Raw genomic sequence first — 22,454 nt, forward strand, 5'->3', positions numbered from 1 at the left:
ACGCTACTACCATTGACACATAAATTATTAATACAATATTAACTCACATGATGCAGAAGCCTGAGGTTGTTTAATGGCTTCACTAGTTGGCATTTTACCATGTCACCTGTTGCGACGAACAAATCCTGTTTTTCCCGCTTTAGTCTGAACTAGATTCTGACATTAGGGTTCCGAGGTATCTGGAAGGCGACCCTGACCTTTTATAAATGACGCAAATGGAACGGATCTCACTTTCTCACTGACCTTCGTTGTGGAAAGTACTCGGAGGAGACGGCTAGCTGGAAAAAGTGCAGATTGTGCAATACTGACAGAAGGAGAAATTTACCTTTTGGACCAAGTGCTGAATTGCTCAGATTAAACAGCGGCTCTAAAATGAACAAGGTAGAAGATACACACTTTGATTTATCGCACACATTTGAACCAAAACATAGGGCCACTCATATTTGTCTTTCGATAAAATCCTTTATAAGTGATTATGAGATACGGAGGGAACCGTTTTGGATATTTAGTATGTTTCCTCTGCTACCTGTAAACTTAAACTTAAATTAATTGTATCTCTAGGTTATTTGTTTAAACTGAATATGAACAACCCATGGTAATGTCAGGGTTGCTAGCTAGCAAACAACTACAGGCATCTTGTTTGTATTAATGGCATTACCATCAAACGGTGACTACCTTTAAATTTAAAATGATACCTAAAAATGAAGAAAAACATATGAGGGATTTTGTTTCTCTTCATTTTAAATAAATATTCAAATGTGGTCTTTACACGATCTTTTTGCGTATTTCTGTTATGACCTGTTATTAAATCTGGTAATATTGCAACTTCTGTTAACATCTGTTGTCTGTATCAATGTAAGACTCATCAGATCATCAATCTGTTTGAGTAAAATGTACTTTTAACTCATTTCAAACAATAGAAACAGTAGAATATTTGCAAAAAAATAAACAAATGCCCCCATAGCAACGAAAGCTTTATTTAAAAGTTTTGGTTACTTAAAAAAAATACATATATATTGTCTATGTGATCTTATTGCATGATTCTGTTAACATGATTTTAATGTAGTAATATATTTTTATATCTGTTATCTATATTTAGACAAAAAGTGTTCTTGACTTTTGATGTATGTTCTTGATGTATTATTAATCCATCTCAAAAACATTTGTCCCCATCAAAGGGGCCATAGTAACACTGACTTCTTACATGAAAAAATGAAAATAAAAAATGTATTTATTTATTTCTGCTATATAATCTTAGCACACGGTGTCATATGGGTTTATATGTGGTGTTTCAATGCAGCCTGCTCCCAGATTTGGTTCGTGAGCGGCCGCATGAAGCAGCGGCTGATTTTAAAGTGATGATTTAAAAGTGTAAAAGTGAGAGCTTTTTCGAGATCTCTTGCTTGCTGAAATGTGGTTGTCTTTCTTTTCTAGATTCCCTCTGATGCAGCTGGAGGACTGGGGCCTGCTCAGTTGGACTGTGAAACAATCACCACCCTATGCCTGCGAGATGTGTCACATGTGTAAGAAACAAGTCTAAACTCATCAATACACCCAGAAATTGAAATTATGAGCATATACTTATTTGGTTTTCTTAATCATTTTTAATTGTTTATTCTAGGCTGCAGATGTCTTTACCTGGATGTATCGAGCCAGAAGTGGAAGACATCATTTGCCCTCCGTTACAGAGCTCAAACGTCTCAGATCGTCCAAATACACTTCCACAACCTTTTAATTGTGGCACGGCTTCTTCAGAGGAGCTGATAGAGGAGGAGAGGTTTTTCCTCAAGTTGTTTATCGAGCAGTTGGTGGCTCACATTGAGATAAAGACCCGCACACCAAAAAGCAATGTGGACTTGAGTAAATTAGAGGCATGTGTGAGAGCGAGGACCCCTCTTGACTTACAGTTTGCTGACCCAAAAGCCTTTGACAAAGTGCTCATCCCCATCTACAAAGACCTTTGCACACAGTTTGGCTCCAAATACCTTCTGCTTGCTGCCCTGGACTCTGGGGATGTTGCCTTTGAAGCAGCGGTTGCAGAAGGACTGAAAACACGGCTAACAGCGTCTGCACAGAAACCTGACAACCTGTTGAAGAGGCTTTTCTCCAAGAGGTCATTCAAGGTTGCTCCGTTCAGAGATGTGAAACCACGTCACGCTGATGAAAACAGCCAGGACGACAGAAAACCGGTTCCACCTTTGATGAACAGAAAGGGTGACGGTGTCCGGAGGAGGCTGTCCTCCATGGCTTCTGCTGTAAAAAAGAGATTTGGTGACAACTTTGTCACCAGCGAATGCCAAAAACTGGATTTCTTTAATGGCAAGCCTCAATTTATGATTGCCCCCCTTCTCTAATATTTATCCTGAGAGATCTGAAGATGAGCTATTAAATTGGTATTTTTTAAAGTAATGTTTATCTTGAAAGATTTAAAGAGGATTTGTTATATTTGGACTATTTTAATAAAACATTGAACATGGATCAGAGTAAGCTGTCAAGTTTTTGTTTTTTTTATCATCGATGGTTTCATCATATCCTGAAGCTAAATGTACATCCAAAGACGTGCGTGCCAATAATATTGTAGACAAACAACAAACTGCAGTGAGAGTCATATGTACGTAAGTATTGTATCTCTTGAGTGACATAAAAATATAGCAACAAAACCATAAACTGTGTAATAAAGATGGAAACTGCATTATGCATTTGAAGCCTCAACTTGTGTATTTTGGTTATCACCAGCTCTTTTTTTCCCCACATTTATTTATTTATCTATTTTAGTTTATTTTAATTGGTGGCTCTGATTTAGGAATGAAGGACACTGCATGCTCATATGTAAGAGTCACAAAATCACCATGCTCTAAAACATGCCCAGTCTTTTTCATAATCAGTTTAACTCTTCATGAGGAACTAAATAAGAACTGTAACTAAAGACTAAGACCATAAACTCCACAGAAGAATGTTTATTGATTGATTTATTGACCCTGTTATTGTAGGGTCTACGTTACAATATAAAGCACCTTGAGGCGACTATTGTTGCGATTTGGCGCTATGTAAATAAAATTGAATTGAATTAAAGCCATACATTACACACACACACACATAATCTTCGTCGCCCCCTGTGGCAACGTGGCAAAATGATAATTTACTCATCTAAAATCTGTCAGGCAGTCAGTAATCCAAGAGATGGTGGGATAATGTTTCTGGCATTTCCCGTAGCTTCTCTCTCAGTAGGAGCGGCTATATTGTATAAAATGCTCTTGAGAAATCAAAGAAGGAAGCCCATTTGTACCATGCAGCCATTACTAGAAGTGGTAGAATCAATACCAACACTGGCATATGTATTGGATCGATGCTGTGCGATAGGATCTATACTTAGATACATACATACATCAGAAAGGAGAAATGTCTGTGTAAATACTGGTCCTCTCAATAAGTCACACTTAACATTAACTAATAATAAAGATAAAGTTTTATTTTTGTGATAGCTGTTGCTTTAGAAGACTGATTATCTATTAACTATTCAGGCATTCAAATAATAATGAACAGTCATTAAAAACACGTGTTTTGACAGGTTGATGATAATTAAGTTCATAAGTCATGTCATGCTGCTCTTAAGCTGCCTTTAAGTTAAAGGTATCTGTATCGGTATAGGTATCGACAATACTCCCTCCAGTATCTCGTGTTATGAAATCGTGCTTCAGCTGGAAACTGTCAACAGAAGAGAGCTATATTTCTGTCTGTATGGCGAACAAGAAACCGGAACTCTAGTTTGTCCCTGTTTCACCGGAAAACATATGCGGACGGACACTGCTAATTTTCCTGACAAACCAAACCCAAACCTACTTAAATGTATCCGTTTTTTGTTTCCCTAACATTTATCAGGCGACATGGCGTACTCAGTAATATGCTGACACATTACTAGCTAAGTAGATAGTCCTTGTCATTGGTATTTGTGTTTAGTTTCTCGGAATAGCTCGATAGTATTTTTAGCTAAGGTTAGATGCTAATCGCGTAACATCCTGCAGGCTGTCCCATTAACAGCATTAGTTGCACGGTCTAATGCTAGCCAAACCAAGTGCCAGCAGGTCGCATACGTCTTAGAACAACAGAGTCACAGGTCGGCCTTGTCGGGTGTAGCTGACACACGCGCCTGGGTGGAGTTAGCGGTGTGGGGTCCAGATCGTATGGGATAATTATGCAACGTTGGAATTTTGATGAGACACCAGTGGGTGAAGATCGTTGCCAGCTGGGTTGGCTGTTGCTTTGTCAGTGAAGTCATGCATGACGTGAACTTTGTGTTGCTCAAGAGAAGCCTGGCCACTGTGTAGCGGCGAAGCCATCCTCAGTGAGAGATCTCCGCTGTTTACCTGCAAAATGCCCGGAATGGTGGTGTTTGGTCGGCGCTGGGGGATAGCCAGCGACGATCTGGTCTTCCCGGGCTCCTTTGAACTGTTCATCCGTATACTTTGGTATGTTGATTACTCTCGTGAATACTGAAACACCTTTGCTAACCTAAGCCTGCCTAACTCGGCGCATTAATATAACTGACTTTGTTGTTGTCTTTCTCCAGGTGGATTGGCACTATGGTGTTATTCATTTATCACAAGGGTCACTTCGAATGTAACGGGAGAGCAGTTCTTCATAGCTACCTGGTTGGACTGCTGGTTGTGCTGGCACTCATCATCCTCTCACTGTGTGCTATTGTCTACATCAGTGCTCAAGGTAAATTAGTTGGGGTTCATTAGAGGTCTGCCTCCTTAGTGCACACACAAGGGCCACAACCTTAACCTGAAAATGACTGCACTGTAACAGTACTATAAGGTCATTAAGATAATTTGGGGCCTGATTATTCAAGACCTTGAATGTGAGGAGCAGGATTTTAAATTCAGTTCTGGATTTAACAGGGAGCCAATGAAGAGAAGCCAGTATCGGAGAAATATGCTCTCTCGTTCTAGTTCCTGTCAGGACTCTTGCAGCAGCATTTTAGATCAACTGAAGTGAACCCTAAACTGAACAATGCCATTGAGTCATTTCCCGTTTGCTTCTTTAGCAACATATATTGAGCATCTCCTTTTTATTGTGTAAGAGTTTTCTGATGGGGAAAATTGGCAAATCCTAACCCATGCATTAGACCGTGCTCGAGAAGGAGTGTGTCTTTTCCACACCTGCACTTTTCTAGAAAATGCCCAACAACAGGAGTGTATCACTGCAGTCAGTCAGATATGAGTAGTCTTTTACTGGCTAGCTCCCTAGTACAGAGTACATATGATGTGGGAATAGAGCAGCTAGCGAGTGGGCATCCTGTGAGCTCCCTGCATGCTCTGTTCTGGCAGCTTCTTGACTTAAATCTAATGGAGAATTTGGGGTAATGTGGTTACTTCTGAAGCGCACATTTTCATGCTGTGTGCTGCATGTGAGAAAGGACAGCTGTGAAGAATATTTTGATTTAATTCTCCTGCCTTTTCCTTCTTCATGTCGGGCGGAGAGCTGACTGAATGCTGGACTAACTTGTTGTCGCATCAAGTTGCGTTTTCTAAAAGATGCTGGTTAGAATACTAACTTTAGATGAAAACAGTTAAAACTGTCGCAGACCATAGCATGCATCAGTCCAACACGTGATTGGCTCAAATGTTTTCTGGTTTGGCTGGTGATTGGCTCTTTGCAGAAACAATTTTACTGATTTGAAAGTTTTCAAACTAACACTCTTATATGTTGCACATTTAAAGATCTGCCTGTCTGTTATGGAAATTTCTTTCTGTATCTTTAGTGTAAATTAATATTTACTCTGTCAGGTACCATTACAAACCCCGGCCCGCGGCGCTCTATGCCTGCACTGGTGTACCTGCGAGCGATACTGTATGTCCCTGAGCTGGTGTGGGCCTGTCTGGGGGCTGTCTGGGTGTCGGATGATGGCCGTGGCTGTGATCCTGCCACGGTAGGAGCCGTTATCTCGGCAGTTGTCGCCAGGTAGGTTGTTCAGGTGTGAGGATTTTGGTTTATTCAGCTAGTTAATTAGTTAACGTTGATTTGATCAACCTTTTTTCCTGTTGTGGCAACAGCTGGATCATCCTGCTGTTCACGGCCGTGGGGGTAGTGTTTGTTTTTGACCCACTGGGAAACCCTCGTCCTCGGCCTCCTGCCATGGAGCCGCTGGGAGTGCGAGACATGCAGAGCAGCGAGGGCACCCAGTTTCTATCCACGGCTCGCTCGCTCGCTGTTAAAGTGTGGGAGAGCAGGCTGCGGCTCGTATGCTGCTGCCTGCCGCAGGACGAGAGCTCCCGGGCAGCGTTTTCCAGCATCTCTCAGCTCTTCAGCAGCTTCTTCTCTGTAAGAGATTTTTGAAACGAAGCAGAATACAGGCTGAAAAAAAGAATGTATTTAACATTAAAATAAGCTGCGTCGAATATAATTTCCACTGATGCAAAACCCACTGTGAGATCCTCTCTGTCGTGCTGCAGGACACAGATCTGGTTCCAAGTGACATAGCAGCCGGTTTGGCTCTGCTGCACCAGGAGCAGGATAAGATGGAGCGAAGCAGAGATCCTGATGTCGTAGTCCCTCACAGCCCTTCCTCTCCTGTAGTAAGTCATGATTCATGTAGATGAAGTTGAGCTCATGCTGTGAAACCAGCAAAACAGAGTCCTACTTATTTCTCTTTTACCATTTCAAGGGAGAAGACCTGGAGGTCAAGCTGGAGAAAGCCACCCACTGGATGCAGTTTGCTGCGGCAGCTTACGGCTGGCCGCTGTACATTTACTCCAACCTCTTTACCGGGCCCTGCAAGCTCAGTGGAGACTGGTAAGGTGCTGTGCGCGTTGGAATCAGCGGAACCTTTGGTTAGACAAGTAACCCAAATCCTAATGCGTGCACGTGTTTCAGCTGCAGGAGTCGCGTAGCCGAGGACGAAATCGTTGGAGGAGATCACCTCGGCTGCCACTTCTCATCCATCCTACAAACCACTGGTTTGCAGTACAGAGACTTTATCCACGTCAGCTTCCACAACCAGGTGGGGCTTTCACTCACCATTTATGTTACATAAGGTTCAAGTTGAAGGCCACCTCCAGCCTCACGACAGCACATCTAAGCACACGTGGTATGTTGCAGATCTATGAGATCCCCTTCTTCGTGGCTCTGGATCATAAGAGGGAGGCGATTCTGGTGGCTGTCAGAGGAACTCTTTCACTGAAAGTGAGTTAGGACCTATTTTTCCCACTTTTCCCTAGCAAAAATAGTATGGGGTATCAGCTGTCTAAGTATGGATTGTTTGTTGTATGTTTGGGTTTTTTTCTTCCCTTCCCCACAGACAGCCCTCTCATTCTTATTTTGAAAGTCGATGCTAACCAGCTATGCATGAGCTTTCCTGTCTTGTGTTTACTTGCTGGCAGGCTTTGATGTCACTCCACCAATCTGCCTTTGTGTCCTTGCTTTATATCACAGGACACCTTCAGAAGTCTTTTTCTGGCAGCATGAGATATGAAACAATACAATTATATGGTGGTGATTTTATAATCATGACTGATCCATGTGTGGTGCTTTCCTCATACACAGACTTTAAGTGGCTAACCCATCTGTATTTTCAACTCATTTTCTTTTTCATCCCTCTGAGAGAACAGAGGTATCCACCATCTCATTAATAGTGGACATTCCCTTTGTTCATATTTTGAAAAAAGCAGTTTTTGTACCGGCCTTTTCTGTGTGACAGATAGAAAATCCAAAGAATACACTCAGAGCCACATTTGTAATGCTTACTGTCTATTCTTGTCTCTTAATTTTCAGTATCACTTCCCTCTTTTTGTGTGCAACGAAGTGAAAAGTCAGTGAAAGGATAGACTTTCTGATGCCATGTGACCCTTCAGCACTCACTCAATAGCACTTATACAAAAACAAAGTTGAAGTGAAAGAAGGTGTGTTTGCATCATTGAGTGTCGACACATGTGAGGGATGTAGGTGAAATGGTGATTAGATTTGGATTAATTTAACATTTCTTCTTATGAGTCTGGAGCTTCAGGAAGGAGCTGAATGATTTTTACCCACAAGAGTTAAACTTCATGTCTCCTGCAGGATGTCCTCACAGACCTGTCTGCTGAATGTGAGAACCTGCCTATAGAAGGAGTGTTGGGAGCCTGCTACGCCCACAAGGTGAACATTCATTTAAATACAGCTCTCCAAGGTTGTCATTGTTGAGGTTCCTGCCAGATTCAGCAGATGTCTGTGTCTCCTGCAGGGCATCAGCCAGGCAGCGGGTTACGTCTACAAGAGGCTGGTGAACGATGGCATCCTGAACCAGGCTTTCTCCATTGCACCGGTAAGAAATGTAACTGGGGCCAGAGGCTACCTTTCAGTTACACTTTAGGTTATTTTAGTTTTATCACAACTGGATCATTTCATCAAAGATCAGGTAGTACTTCCCACTGAACCACCTGAGAATCAGTAGTTTTCTTTTGGGGTTTTTGTTTGTTTTTTTCCTGTTAAAAGGGTTTTTTTTTCCTTCCCACAGTCGCTAAGTGCTTGCTAATAGAGGGTCATTTGATTTTTCTTTTTTTATTCTAATATTTTAGGGTCTTTCCAATATAAAACACTCTGAGGCGACTGTTCTTGTGAACTGACACTTCATAAATAAAACTGACTTGAATTTTATGAAGTCAGTGTGAGTTACGGGCGCTTGAAGTACACAAGGGTGTGTCCAAATGTCCACCATTTGTGATCCTTGATGCTTGGCCACAAGAGAGAGCAACATAACATTTTCAAGGCTAAAATCCAGTTTTTTTCCTCATAACCACCTGAACATCAGTGTCACAGGACTTGTATAAAAACTGCACCGATTTAATGTCAAGAAGAACAGAAAACAAACGTTGCATCCTGGATGTTTGAGCTGTTTTCTGATAATTCATTGAAAAGAAAAAAAAACATTTTGGTTAAACCTTCAGGGGCCAAATCTCAATGGGGGATTGATGTTTGGTCAAAACAAGTTATGTGATCTCAAAGGTGTCCTTTTTACCTACATTGTGAAACGAGACTCATCTTCAACACATGATGCCTTAAGAGTCAATGGTATCTTTGAATGTAGTCATATAATAAAGAATTATTAAATTATCCAATGTGCTCAATCCACTTATACTTAAAGCTTTATAACAGTTCTGCTTTTTAACCCTCTGGATTCCATAAAAATCACTACCCTCTCAGCTTGTTTGTGGCCAAAAATGGCCACCCCTTGTTTACGTTTACAAAATGCTATAAAATTCATATATATTAAGAAAAATTCCCACTTTTTTTTACATGATTTTTTAGATTAGTACCAGTGCTGTTCATGAAAATCAAAATTTCATTCAAATTCATAATTTTAACCCTTTAAATACCAGTTAGATCACATAATCCTAGGAACTCATAAATGGAAAAAATCACAAAACCCCAATTTTTTTCCAAATAAAACATGCCATCTGATTTACTTTCTAACCATGATGGAGGTTAGATGTATAACAATAATTAAAAGTATCAATGACTTTTATACATCTTTGTTTTTTTGTGCAGTGACAGAAAAACATAAAAACTTCCTCTCAGCTTGTTTGTGGCCAAAAATGGCCACCCCTTGTTTACGTTTACAAAATGCTATAAAATTCATATATATTAAGAAAAATTCCCACTTTTTTTACATGATTTTTTAGATTAGTACCAGTGCTGTTCATGAAAATCAAAATTTCATTCAAATTCATAATTTTAACCCTTTAAATACCAGTTAGATCACATAATCCTAGGAACTCATAAATGGAAAAAATCACAAAACCCCAATTTTTTTCCAAATAAAACATGCCATCTGATTTACTTTCTAACCATGATGGAGGTTAGATGTATAACAATAATTAAAAGTATCAATGACTTTTATACATCTTTGTTTTTTTGTGCAGTGACAGAAAAACATAAAAACTTCCTCTCAGCTTGTTTGTGGCCAAAAATGGCCACCCCTTGTTTACGTTTACAAAATGCTATAAAATTCATATATATTAAGAAAAATTCCCACTTTTTTTTACATGATTTTTTAGATTAGTACCAGTGCTGTTCATGAAAATCAAAATTTCATTCAAATTCATAATTTTAACCCTTTAAATACCAGTTAGATCACATAATCCTAGGAACTCATAAATGGAAAAAATCACAAAACCCCAATTTTTTTCCAAATAAAACATGCCATCTGATTTACTTTCTAACCATGATGGAGGTTAGATGTATAACAATAATTAAAAGTATCAATGACTTTTATACATCTTTGTTTTTTTGTGCAGTGACAGAAAAACATAAAAACTTCCTCTCAGCTTGTTTGTGGCCAAAAATGGCCACCCCCTGTTTACATTTACAAAATGCTATAAAATTCATATATATTAAGAAAAATTTCCACTTTTTTTGACATGATTTTTTAGATTAGTACCAGTGCTGTTCATCAAGACCAAAATTTCATTCAAATTCATAATTTTAACCCTTTAAATACCAGTTAGATCACATAATCCTAGGAACTCATAAATGGAAAAAATCGCAAAACCCCAATTTTTTTCCAAATAAAACATGCCATCTGATTTACTTTCTAACCATGATGGAGGTTAGATGTATAACAATAATTAAAAGTATCAATGACTTTTATACATCTTTGTTTTTTTGTGCAGTGACAGAAAAACATAAAACTTCCAAAAATGGCCACCCCCTGTTTACATTTACAAAATGCTATAAAATTCATATATATTAAGAAAAATTTCCACTTTTTTTGACATGATTTTTTTAGATTAGTATCAGCGCTGTTCATCAAGACCAAAATTTAATTCAAATCCAGACTTTTAACCCTTTAAATCACAGTTAAATTACATAATTTTAATGATTTACAAAGGGATAAAAGCATAAAATCCCCATTTTTTTTCTAAATAATACATGCAAACTGATTTATTTTCTAACCATGATGGAGGTTAGATGCATAGCAATAATTAAAAGTATCAATGAGTTTTATGTATCTTTGGTTTTTGTGCAGTGACAGAAAAACAAAAAAAATCCCTCTCATTTTGTTCGTGGCCAAAAATGACCACCCATGTTTACGTTTTCAAATACTATAAAATTCATATATATTAAAACATTTTTCTACTTTCATTGACTTGATTTTTTAGATTAGTATCAGTGCTGTTCATCAAGACAAAAAATTTAATTCAAATCCAGACTTTTAACCCTTTAAATACCAGTTAAATTACATAATTTTAATGATTTACAAAGGGATAAAGGGATAAAGGGATAAAAGCATAAAATCCCCATTTTTTTTCTAAATAATACATGCAAACTGATTTATTTTCTAACCATGATGGAGGTTAGATGCATAGCAATAATTAAAAGTATCAATGAGTTTTATGTATCTTTGGTTTTTTGTGCAGTGACAGAAAAACAAAAAAAATCCCTCTCATTTTGTTCGTGGCCAAAAATGACCACCCATGTTTACGTTTCAAAATACTATAAAATTCATATATATTAAAACATTTTTCTACTTTCATTGACTTGATTTTTTAAATTAGCACCAGTCCTAGTCATGAAAACCAAAATATAATTAAAATTTAGATATTATACGCTTTGAACTGGGTGTGGTTCCCAATCAGCCAGAGTTCACACCCAGTTTCACACCTTGGCTCAGGCGATTAGAGGATCATCAGGGGGTCCCTTTGTCCCTCTTGGGGGGGGGGACACTCCCACCTTCTTGCCATATTGCCAGAATAAATGGTCTGGAAGCTGTTAGGTTTACTTACAGCAGTAGCAACGTCTGCACCTGCATAAACTCCAGGACACGTTTACAAACAGTGTTTGTTGTTGTTTGCGCTGCAGCTGCAGGTTTGAACTGTGCAAAATGTCCTGTGATTGGGGTTTTTTTGTTTTTGTTTTTGTTTCTAGAGTTAATATTTTGGGTATGGTCTCTTTTTATGAAAAATACAAGAGTAAAAGTGCTTTTCACATGTGCTTCAAAGCTAAGTTTGACTGGGAACCTCAAAGCTCAATATCCTGCATCCACAGGAATTCACTGCAGCCTATGTAATGTTTGATGCGTCATTATTTATTCCAGTCTATCTTGCAAATACATGTTTGTGCTGCAATGTCATGCACAAACACAAACTATCAGATCCTTAAGACCAAACCTATGTCAAAATTGTTTCATTATATTGGTCCATTGGAGTGTGGTAACCCATCAACCCCACCTAGTGGAAACCAAGAATATTACATGAAATTGCTTGCTTGGCAGAAAATGGCCCAAGGATGTCATGTGGTAGAAAAAATGAAAAACTACAATTTTCATGTGTTGAGTTTAGAATGAAAGCAATTTTACCTAAATTGCATGCTATAGTACTGCCAGTAACAAGGAATCAAAAAAGGTGGTTATAATGGGTTTCAATTGGCCAAAAATGGCCACAATCAGTAAAATGGGAACAATTTGGTGTATAGTGAATATTATTGACATTATTAAGGAGCTGATGTTGAAAAATAAAAATTTTAATAAAATACACACCTTTGGAAAGTTTCATTCCATTTGCATTAACAGAACAAAAATGGTTGAAAACCGAAAAGTGAAGTGGCCAAAAATGGCCAGATAGAGACCAGAGGGTTAATCTGCTAAAACGTGTGCAAGAGCCAAGAGAACAATCACAGGGTTGTGGCTCCAAACAAAGCCCAACATGAAGGAAAAAAAAAACTTTTTTCAACATCAGAAAGTTGTTAGTAGGTTGTTGCACATATTCTTGGTGGAAAAAACATTTTTACTACTCAAAGTATATTCTCCTTTGGATTCATTCTGCGGCACCAGCTAAGCTTCACATGCTCATGATAACCAGTTGGTAAAACCATATTATGCGATTATCAAGAATTTGCATGTGTCTCACGGTGTCACCATAAGTTGTCAGTTAAACTTGCAAACTGCACCTAATTCGCTCTAACTCGGCCTTCTCAGTTTTGCAACCTTGAGTGCAGAGAGTTTCAAATGAAACACTCATTTTTATCCCACGTGGTGATGTCAACACCCTTGAAAATTTACCCAAAAAACACTTTCTGAAGTTTTCACTTGTGGATTCTCAGAAAAGGAGCTTAAAGTTTGAAGTGGATACAAAGTTGGTTTGATTGCTTAAATGTGTGTTTCAGCTGAAACTCTATTAAAAAACTCACAAGATTTTATTTGTGAGACAATCTGAAAATATAAAACTGGCCTGCTTTTTTTCCTCCTATATGGAAAAATAACAGCTCTGCTTTCTGTGTGTGCGCACGGGCAGTTGTCTCCCTTCTTCTGTTTGAAGCCACACAGATGACGTGTTTGTGTTCCTGTTTTTCGTAGGAGTATAAATTGGTGATCACCGGTCACAGTTTGGGTGCTGGTGCAGCCTCAGTGCTGGCTATCCTCTTGCGCAATTCCTTCCCCACCCTGCAGTGCTATGCATTCTCTCCACCAGGGGGCCTCCTAAGGTAAGGCTGACAAAGTCTGAGGTCAGGACCGATTTTAATTGGCAGCTACAGGCAGCTGTCTGTGGACTAATCTGGGTGGCTGAGCAGTAATTAGAAAAACTGCTTTGCCACACAGCTAATGTGATGTATGTAATGTCATATTTAAATAGTTGATTACATTTGTAAACTGTCAGGTATGGGACAGTTTTCTTAATGTGTTTTTTGTTCTACTTCCTCTCTGTGTGCAGTAAAGCTTTAGCTGATTACTCCAAGGACTTTGTGGTCTCAGTGGTCCTGGGAAAGGATCTGGTTCCCAGGTAACACGGAAAGCTCGTTACATTATTTACTTCTTAGGAATCAGAATGTATTGAGTAACTAAATTCAGAGCTCATAGTCAGTATGTGATGCTGAATAGATGCTTGTGACACTGATCTTCACTGGTCACAGTGGATCATTAAAGGTCGTGTATATTTGTGTGTTAGCACACAGCAGTGCTGTCTTCCAAAAGCCTGCATGAATGCTCTGTGGTGAAACTATTATAGACTACTGCATGATGGAGATTCTATATTTGGCTCTACCCTGTTATTACTCACATAGGAGAATACAAGTGTAACTGACACACTCCTTTACTTTCTAAGCCTTTGTCAATATTTTAACTCAAATTTCTATATCTAAGGATGTAAACTATTGTGTGAACAGATGCTGACATGTTTTAAAAAACGGAACATTTTCAGACTGTAGTTTTTCCCCAAAGTTGATTTCTAATAATATATTATCATGTGTTTGTATACATGATGCCATTAAAGTGATCTAAATATTAAGGAATCAAAAATGTGATCAAGTAATATAACAGCCGTGAGTGTTTTTATTTTATGTACTTGAAATATTTAGAATCTAAGAAGTCTGTTCTCTCTGTCCACTTAGTCTCAAACCAACTTCAAGTCAGGACAAAAAAGACAAAGTGATGTTTGTTTTCATCCTATAAGTAAGACAACGAGGAAGAGTTAGTTCAGTCACTAGCAATATGTCATTGTTAACTAATGCTAGCTCACCTGCTAACATAGACTAGCTGCTAACAGTGTAAAGTAGCAAATTCCTATCTTAAGTAAGTAACATCAGCTAATTTGGCTAATTAATGTAGCTGTTTATTTTCAAGTTATTCTATGAGCTAATTTTGTGAAATAACGACGTCACAGCAGCTATACAGCTGCTGGCTAACCATCGCTCTGTCTGTTCATATTGCTAGCAGTATATCTGCTATAACAGATAAGTGGGTACATTACTACATTTATTTCACAAACAGCGCGCACGTCAGTCTGTGATTCATCAGTATTTTCTTCCCTGTACTCTACCAACATTTTTTTTTGTATTATGGTAAGAGTACCTTAGAAAATGATGATGCTGATGATGATAATAATAATTTCTTTAGGAATTAAGTTTCATGTGAAGCATATAACCGGAAGTTTTTTTTAGGCTGTAACTTCCTTTTTTCTTAAAACATATTCTAATCATAAACTTTTTCCACTTCTGCGTTACCAGAACAAAGATCAAACAGACAGTAAAATAAATTCCAGACTTTCATAAATAATATTGATGGTAGAGTTTTTTTATGTGTTTGTTTGTTTGTTTGTTTGTTAAAAAAAAATCCAATCCACACTCATTTGATCTAGAAAAGTTGTAGTCATTTTATCTGATGATTTTAATTTTATTTTAAATTATTGGTGTAATTTGGTTTTATGAAAATGTATGTTTTATTGTAATATGTATTTATTTAGATTGTAAGCCCAACAAGGGACAATTGTTGAAAATGAGCAGTAGCTATAAACCTATGTGCGGTACATCAGTCTCATGTCTTGCACTTGAACTATGTTTAATTGCACTGTCCCTTTTAAATAAATAAATTCAAATTCAAAAAAATGTGAGGGGGAAAAAATATTCCCTATTTGTAAAATATATTAACTAAAAAAAAAAGTCCTTATAAAAATCTAATAAAATAGTGGACAAGTATAGCAAAAGCCGTAATGATCCACTTGGGGAAATACATTTTTTTGGCCTTCAGACAACAATTCTGATCACTACACCATAGCACAGGCAAAAAAAACCCAAAACAAAACCAACAAGTCACTCTCAAAAGCGTGTCACTTTTAATTATACACCTATGATTATAAGCTACTGAAGGGAAATGTCAGCTTGTGAATTGTGAAAAGGGTTTATGAGCCACCAGGGAAAGTTCGCTGGAGTTTGATGACATTTGCTGGGAAAATGATTGCTAAAGCCCCAATCACACAGGCCTACTGACTGGTCAGTGACCCCCAGGCAACCACCTGTCACTAGGGGGGAAAAAGGCTGGATGGACCAGAGTATGACACAAAATCTCCAGTTTCTCAAGTTGTTTTAGTGAATGTTTGCAGACAAACGTGATCTTTTGAGTTTTTATGAATGTTGCACAGACAACCTTATAATCAATCAACTGTCTCTGTTTGTTTTGTTTTCCGCTAAGACTGAGCATTCCAAACATGGAGGATCTGAAGAGAAAGCTACTGAAAATAGTTTCAAACTGCAATAAACCCAAAGTAAGAACCCTTCATATAGCCCTATGCCTTTAGACTATCTGGAAATATCTTGAAGTTGCACTTGTGAATTTTGCACCCTTTTTCATGTTTGCATTGCAGTACCGCATCCTGCTGCAGGGATGTTGGTATGAGTTGTTTGGCGGAGACCCGGATGACTGCCCCACTGAGATGGATAACAGGAGGGAGCAAGAGCTTAGCCAGCCCCTCCTGGGAGAGGAGTCTCTAATCATTCGCCACTCATCCTCCTATCAGAGCCTGGGATCGGATGAATCACCCGCCCACACACCTGCACACTTGCCTCTCTTCCTGCCGGGACGCATTCTGCATATCACAGAAGATGGGCCGACACGGAGGTGGGTCTGCAAATGTTTCATGTTTCCAATGAGCAGATTCACAGCAGACTCTCCAAGTGTTGATGACTTTGTGTATCTTGTAATTCTTTTTCAAGAAAGGCAAAAGTTCTTGACACATTCTTGGTCGATCACTGACTGGTTTGCGGTTCAAAAGTACTTCATATCCCCATCAACAGTAAAACAATTAGGGAGCCCAATGGCAAGTTTGCTAGCTTAGCATATGAGGACCAGTTGTGTATTTTTGATCTCTATGCTAGTGTTTCAAACTAGATGTGTGGGGGAAGGACCAAGGGTTACTGCATACTGATGGAGTACGATTGTGCATAGACCATTCGAATTCTTTGGGACACTAATGAGAGAAGTTATGTCCAAAGTCAACATCGTGTTGCATTTAGTAAGACTTGAAACTGGAAACTGAAGACATAAACTCATCAGAAAAATATTTACTGATGGCATGGATCAAAGGAGCTGAGTAGTTTTCCTATGCAGTTCATTTTACAACCAGAGGAGTCTCCCCCTGCTGGACATTAGAAAAAATACCCCCATTCTTTTAAAGCAAGCTACTTCCATTATTTATCTATAGTCTGTAAACTGTGTTTAGGCTGTCATGTGTTCATGTTCATTACAACCCCTAAGCCTAACTATAATGTTATGAGAGATAAGCACATAAATTGTTTGGTCACTCTGTCCTCTATTTTCCTTAGATCCTGCTTTTCCCAGGTCCGGTACCGTGCCGACTGGTCAAATGAAATGGCATTCCGGAGTATTTTGATCAGCCCCAGGATGCTTACGGATCACATGCCCGACATTGTGCTCCGAGCACTCGGCACTCTGACCAAGGACAAGCCCTTTTCCCTGTGCCCTTCATCTTTAAGCGACAGCCAGCACAACGCTATCTGAAATGTACCATAGAGACTGTTTCCTTGTGTCTTCACTCCCAGCCTCCGCAATGTTTAAACCACCTGCCGATCATTTGTTTTCTGTGTGTCGATGCCTGATAAAGGACTGCTTCAGGTAGTTCGCGTGGCCTGTAATCACACCATTTCCTCATATTTTGGCTCCAAGCCTTATGAAATTTCAAAGATTTCAAATATACAAGTATTTGATCGGAGAAAATATGTGAAAGTGTAGAGAGCTGCCTGTTATGATCGCCATGGAGGGAACCTTATTTGTAAAGAAAAACTCTCTGGAGCACAAGTTTCATTTGTTTAATTGCATTTTTAATGATTTATATCAAATAATTTTATGTATTTTGACTTTGAGTTACTCCTTGAGCAACTGAATGCCATGATCTTTGAATGTGCGTTGTGTACAATATTTGACAGTGCTGCAGTTTTTACCGTGATGTCGGTGTTGTTGATTTTTATGTCTGTGTGAGCAGTGTGTGGTTGGAAGAGGCTGCCCCCTCCTTTCTTATCTTCTTTCTCTTCAGAGAGTGAGAGCAGACTGAGTCAGAGTGATAAAGAGGTAGCTTTCGCCACAGAAACCTGTACCGGATTCACACCTTCATTGTGTAGTAGCTGTGGTTAGCTTGTCCTGTGTTTAATGTCTTGAGACATCAGGGTGAACAGTGCCTATGCATTACAGAAACCAAGCTGAGAGACACGGTGATGAGCACAGCTTGTTTACAGTGAGATTTTTTTTTCTTCAGTGCAGTTCGAATAGTGCATGGTGTTTGACATAAATGTGTTGGTGTAAGAAGTAGAAAGATTGTACTTACACAAAAGATGGGAACCTGTTTACTTGCCATGGATATTGCTCATCAATCTCAAATCCTCAATAGAAAGCATTGGACTCCTGGATGCAATTAAACTCTTTTGTGAAGCACACCTTTTTTATTCTTTAATTTTTTCCCCTCTTCTGAATAAACAATGAGTTTCTCAGTGGGAGGAGCCTGTTGATCTTAGAGCCAGCAAGTTTTATAAAGCTTAACAATGGGATTAATCCACAGACTTAAGCCACAGGAGTCAGTTTGGGGTGGGGGGGGGTGGGGGGGGTGTAATTATGAACAGGCCAGGAGGCATTAGTTCTTACCCTATTTTTAACTTTAAACACAAATTCAAGAAAAAAGTATGACTGTTGTTATGTAATGCAGACAGCTCATTTGAAAGAGGCAATGAGACCAATGTAAGCAATAATAAAGAGTTTTAACTAAAATAAATATATATATATATCATATTAGTGCAGAGATTATTTTTAGAACCTCCGCATTAATGCTATACTTAAGGCTATATATTACATAAAGACCGAAAGAAACTTTTACCATAAATCAAAAAGACATTAACAACATATTATCCCTAAAAACACTTTTTTTCTGTTCCAAATTGGATAAATTTGTCCTGTAAACACATTCAGTTCCGTTGATATTTGCTTAACTAGTGCCATATAGCATCAACAGCCACCTCACGGTGCTTTATAATGTGAAGTAAAGAACCCACAGGAATACAGATACGCTGTAAGTAAGCACTCTGTGACAGTGGGAGGAAAAAATTCCCTTTTAACACTCATCTGCCTTGACCGTTTGGGGAACAGACCCAACGTCAGGTTAAAGAACATCTTCACAGGTAGCTGTAAATAATCTTAAATCCCACCTCTAGGTAAAAGCCATGACCAAATCCACTTAATAATTTAACAAGTATTACATCAAAAGGAGATCACAGTATGGAGAGCTGATAGAATGAGGGTGAAGTTTCTGCTCATTTTGTTGGATGCTTTGTTATTGTGAAAACTGCAGTCACTATATTTGCTTGGATGAAAAGATGATGTGATGCAGTGGCAGGAGAGGCTGAAAGTCTGACTGCACAACTGGCCGCATTAGAAACAACTGCATATTCTCTTGATAGCACTGGAAATGTAAAGGGATGTAAATTTTGAACATGAAAGTAAAATACCGTGTGGATGAAGGAGTTGGTGAGACGGGCACATTCTTTTATCGAACCATCTTTTCATTTTTTAAAAAAGTGTCTTACTTTCAGTTTTTCACACTCTGTCCCCGCAGCCCACTTTGGGATGTGACGTCAGCGTCACCAACATGACATCTTCAAGTGATCCCTGTGAGCTCATATTTCAAACTGACTCGGGAAATGACAGAGCGGTTATTCAATGCGTTACTAACGCTGCCCAAACGACATCATCCCAGGTTTGACTTATGAAGGGAATCAAATGGTACGCCTACATAACGGCTTTGTTTGTGCTGCAGTGCTAGAATTAGAAGTTGGAAGTGTGTACTAACCCGGTCAATTAAATAATTTAAATAATTATCGATATCCTTTAACGGGAAAATTACGGGTAAATTCTGTATTTTATGCATATGCAAGAAGGCGAAGCTACAAGTGTTTTTCTTTAAACCAGTTTTGATACGATTTTTTCTCCGCCCCTCAAACGTCACTTAAAAGTAACTATATAAGAGCAACAGTTAAAATCCCATTATTAGTAGTAGTAGTATTTTCTTTTAGCTCTGTAAGCACACGCTATATTTGCTAGCATGGGCTATTGGGCTGTACTGTCACCTTTTAGTGTTTTGTTTTTCCATAACTGCTAAATAATTTGTTCTGTTATGTTGCGCTTACTACTTTTTTGATTCGTTGAACTTCGCTTGTTCCCATCTTTCCAACAGCACGTGAACGCAGCAGCAGAAGCCCATCTGTTGGATAGGGAAACTAATCAGGAGCCAAGTAAAGACTTTTCAGTACTGCTAGCTTCTAGGCTAGCAAGGTTTTAAAGTCTGCCGTCCACACTACTAAGGGATAGGACTTTGTTAATGAAGTACAGCGCCTTCGCTGCATGAGAAACAACATTCGAGCGATGTTTTAGGGGCACAGTTTTGTTGTTGCCGCGAAAGTAGAAGGTGGGTAGCCTCTGGTCAGCCGAAGCTTGCGGCTAGCTCATTAACGTTAGCTGGGAAAGAAGTGCAAGTGGAATCGGGAAAATGGAGCTGGACGACGTAGTCCTGTATCAGGACGACTCGGGCAACTCGACCATGATGTCTGAGCGGGTCTCAGGTCTGGCCAGTTCAATATACAGGGAGTTTGAACGGCTCATAGAAAAATACGACGAGGATGTGGTAAAGGAGCTGATGCCGCTGGTCGTCGCCGTGCTGGAGAACTTGGACTCGGTGTTCGCTGTCAACCAGGAGCACGAAGTGGAACTGGAGCTGCTGAAGGAGGACAACGAGCAGCTCGTTACCCAGTATGAGCGAGAGAAGGCACTGAGAAAACACACAGAAGAGGTGGGTCTGAAAAAACAAAACAAGCAGCAACAGCGCCAAACTAATTTACAAGCGGGATTAAAGATTAAAGGCGTGTATTATGCGCTCGATGAAAGGATTTGTGCCAAAGTCAGTTGGAAAATCTGGCCACTTTACTGTTGCAATGCTTTTCAAGTACACATAAGCGCATTACTTATCCTTTTGTACTTTTTATAAAGTATATAATTATTCGGTACACTTGCATTTTATTTTCTTATAAAGATCGTCCTGTACCCAAGCCATCCCTTACGGTCAGCTCTGAGACACTACAATGCTCAAGTTTTGTTGCCGCATTAGGGTCTCCTTGGACCAGTAGTTGCATTATATGGTGGGTTTATGCACCACTGTGTAGTTTGTTGTACTTCGCATAACCTGGCAGTGTCAGATATTGACAGTGATCTATTTGTCAGCTGGCCGCTGTTGCCTCAACCAAAAACAAGTTTGAATCTCAGTGATCAGATTCAGCTTCATGACTCATGGCTGTCTCACTGACCCTGCATTTGATTCCGCCCAAATGACACCCCCGTTGCCATGCTCTTTATGACTACAGGGCGGTTTGTGTTGGAAACGTTTGTTTAGGTGCCACAGTCTTGCACACTGGGTCTGAAACCCAGGCTTATTATGCAGATTTGTACTTATACATTTTCCCGCATTTGACTGCTAGAGTAGCTTTGCATGAGTTTCACACAATTTGGTTTTTAAGTAATTCATAGTTAGCTTTGCTGCAGCCCTTCAGTTCATCCACTCTCTGAGGTCTGCCCTGCATTAAAGAGTTATGATTGGCTGCTCTTCAGAAACACAAAGTTTCAACAACAGGTGGACTGTGGACCAGTGCTGCATCCCTGAGATGGCCTTTTTAAAGATGGCTCCTCTCTGATATTGTAAAGATCCAATAGTATAAAAACTGTCTGACACATAGGATTTAAACTGTCTGAGGACTGAGCTTTTAGTTCACATGATAACCTGACCTCATTGTTTGAAACTCTGGCTATATTTGTTACAAGCATCACCACTGTGCAGCACTTAGTGTTAGTGGTTGCTTTTCTTATTTATTGCTGGGAACTTTGGGGCATGTTGCATGGGCGTGTACCTGAACGTCTACAATTACCTCCGATTGAAGTTTGGAGTAAAATTGAAGCAAGTGAAAAGATGATCAGTGTTGTATTGTCTTTTACTCAGTTTCCTCATCACGTTGTCTTATTTAAGAGTTGGTGTAAAACCTGCAGTTATGTAGTATGCTGTGACTGCTTCAGTGTGGCCCTGGTGCATTGTGGCTTGCACTCCTTATTCTTGCTTTTGTGAGCTGGGTAAATTTGGGGCTGTTTCTTTGCAGCTGCAGGCATGCTCATGAGTTTGATTGGCTGTCTACAGGCACTCTTATCTGTGCTTCTGTGTACATGTGTGCTCCCCTTTGTCTTTCACTTTCAGTGTCTATTGTTAGCCATAAGTACACATTCTAAAAGTTCACTTTCCTTCAAAGAGCTGAATCACGACTGTTAAAGTTGTTTTCAGTTTGTGGGCCATATACAATCCAATGTAATCTCAAGTTCAATTCAATTTTATTTATATAGTGCCAAATCACAACAAAAGTCGCCTCAAGGCGCTTTATATTGTACAGTAGATCGCACAATAATAGTAACAGAGAAAAACCCAACAATCATATGACCCCCTATGAGCAAGCACTTTGGCGACAGTGGGAAGGAAAAACTCCCTTTTAACAGGAAGAAACCTCCGGCAGAACCAGGCTCAGGGAGGGGCGGGGCCATCTGCTGCGACCGGTTGGGGTGAGAGAAGGAAGACAGGATAAAGACATGCTGTGGAAGAGAGACAGAGATTAATAACAGA

The 22,454-nt window shown here is 39.2% G+C and overlaps 3 protein-coding genes across 7 annotated transcripts in view; all 3 read left to right on the top strand.

Annotated features, from left to right (window-relative positions):
• Window positions 1-39: 39 nt before the first annotated feature.
• LOC146513184 (uncharacterized) lies at window positions 40-2,478 on the top strand. Its single transcript, XM_085169552.1, has 3 exons — window positions 40-381; window positions 1,435-1,523; window positions 1,622-2,478. The coding sequence occupies exons 1-3, from the start codon at window positions 373-375 to the stop codon at window positions 2,352-2,354; spliced, it is 831 nt and encodes a 276-aa protein (XP_085025678.1). The 5' UTR covers window positions 40-372; the 3' UTR covers window positions 2,355-2,478.
• A 1,277-nt stretch (window positions 2,479-3,755) lies between these two features.
• Window positions 3,756-18,328, top strand: daglb (diacylglycerol lipase, beta). The gene is made up of 15 exons (XM_085169542.1): window positions 3,756-4,466; window positions 4,568-4,719; window positions 5,790-5,964; window positions 6,057-6,324; window positions 6,456-6,578; window positions 6,668-6,795; window positions 6,877-7,003; window positions 7,102-7,185; window positions 8,059-8,136; window positions 8,222-8,302; window positions 13,331-13,458; window positions 13,686-13,754; window positions 15,938-16,010; window positions 16,110-16,363; window positions 17,068-18,328. Exons 1-15 carry the CDS (start codon window positions 4,372-4,374, stop codon window positions 17,261-17,263), a joined length of 2,031 nt encoding a protein of 676 aa, XP_085025668.1. The 5' UTR covers window positions 3,756-4,371; the 3' UTR covers window positions 17,264-18,328.
• Window positions 18,329-19,437: 1,109 nt separating this feature from the next.
• The window catches only part of spag9b (sperm associated antigen 9b), a 42,154-nt gene continuing 39,137 nt past the window's right edge, over window positions 19,438-22,454 (top strand). For 4 of the 5 annotated variants that reach the window (XM_085170336.1, XM_085170341.1, XM_085170337.1 and 1 more), the window contains exon 1: window positions 19,816-20,591. In XM_085170336.1, coding sequence (XP_085026462.1) covers window positions 20,292-20,591 — 300 coding nt within the window. In that variant the 5' untranslated portion in view covers window positions 19,816-20,291. Of the gene's footprint in view, window positions 19,529-19,815; window positions 20,592-22,454 lie in introns of those variants that run through there. The other variant, XM_085170335.1, reaches the window with a different exon arrangement.

The sequence above is a fragment of the Neolamprologus multifasciatus genome, chromosome 8 (assembly GCF_963576455.1).
Source record: "Neolamprologus multifasciatus chromosome 8, fNeoMul1.2, whole genome shotgun sequence".
Taxonomy (NCBI): domain Eukaryota; kingdom Metazoa; phylum Chordata; class Actinopteri; order Cichliformes; family Cichlidae; genus Neolamprologus; species Neolamprologus multifasciatus.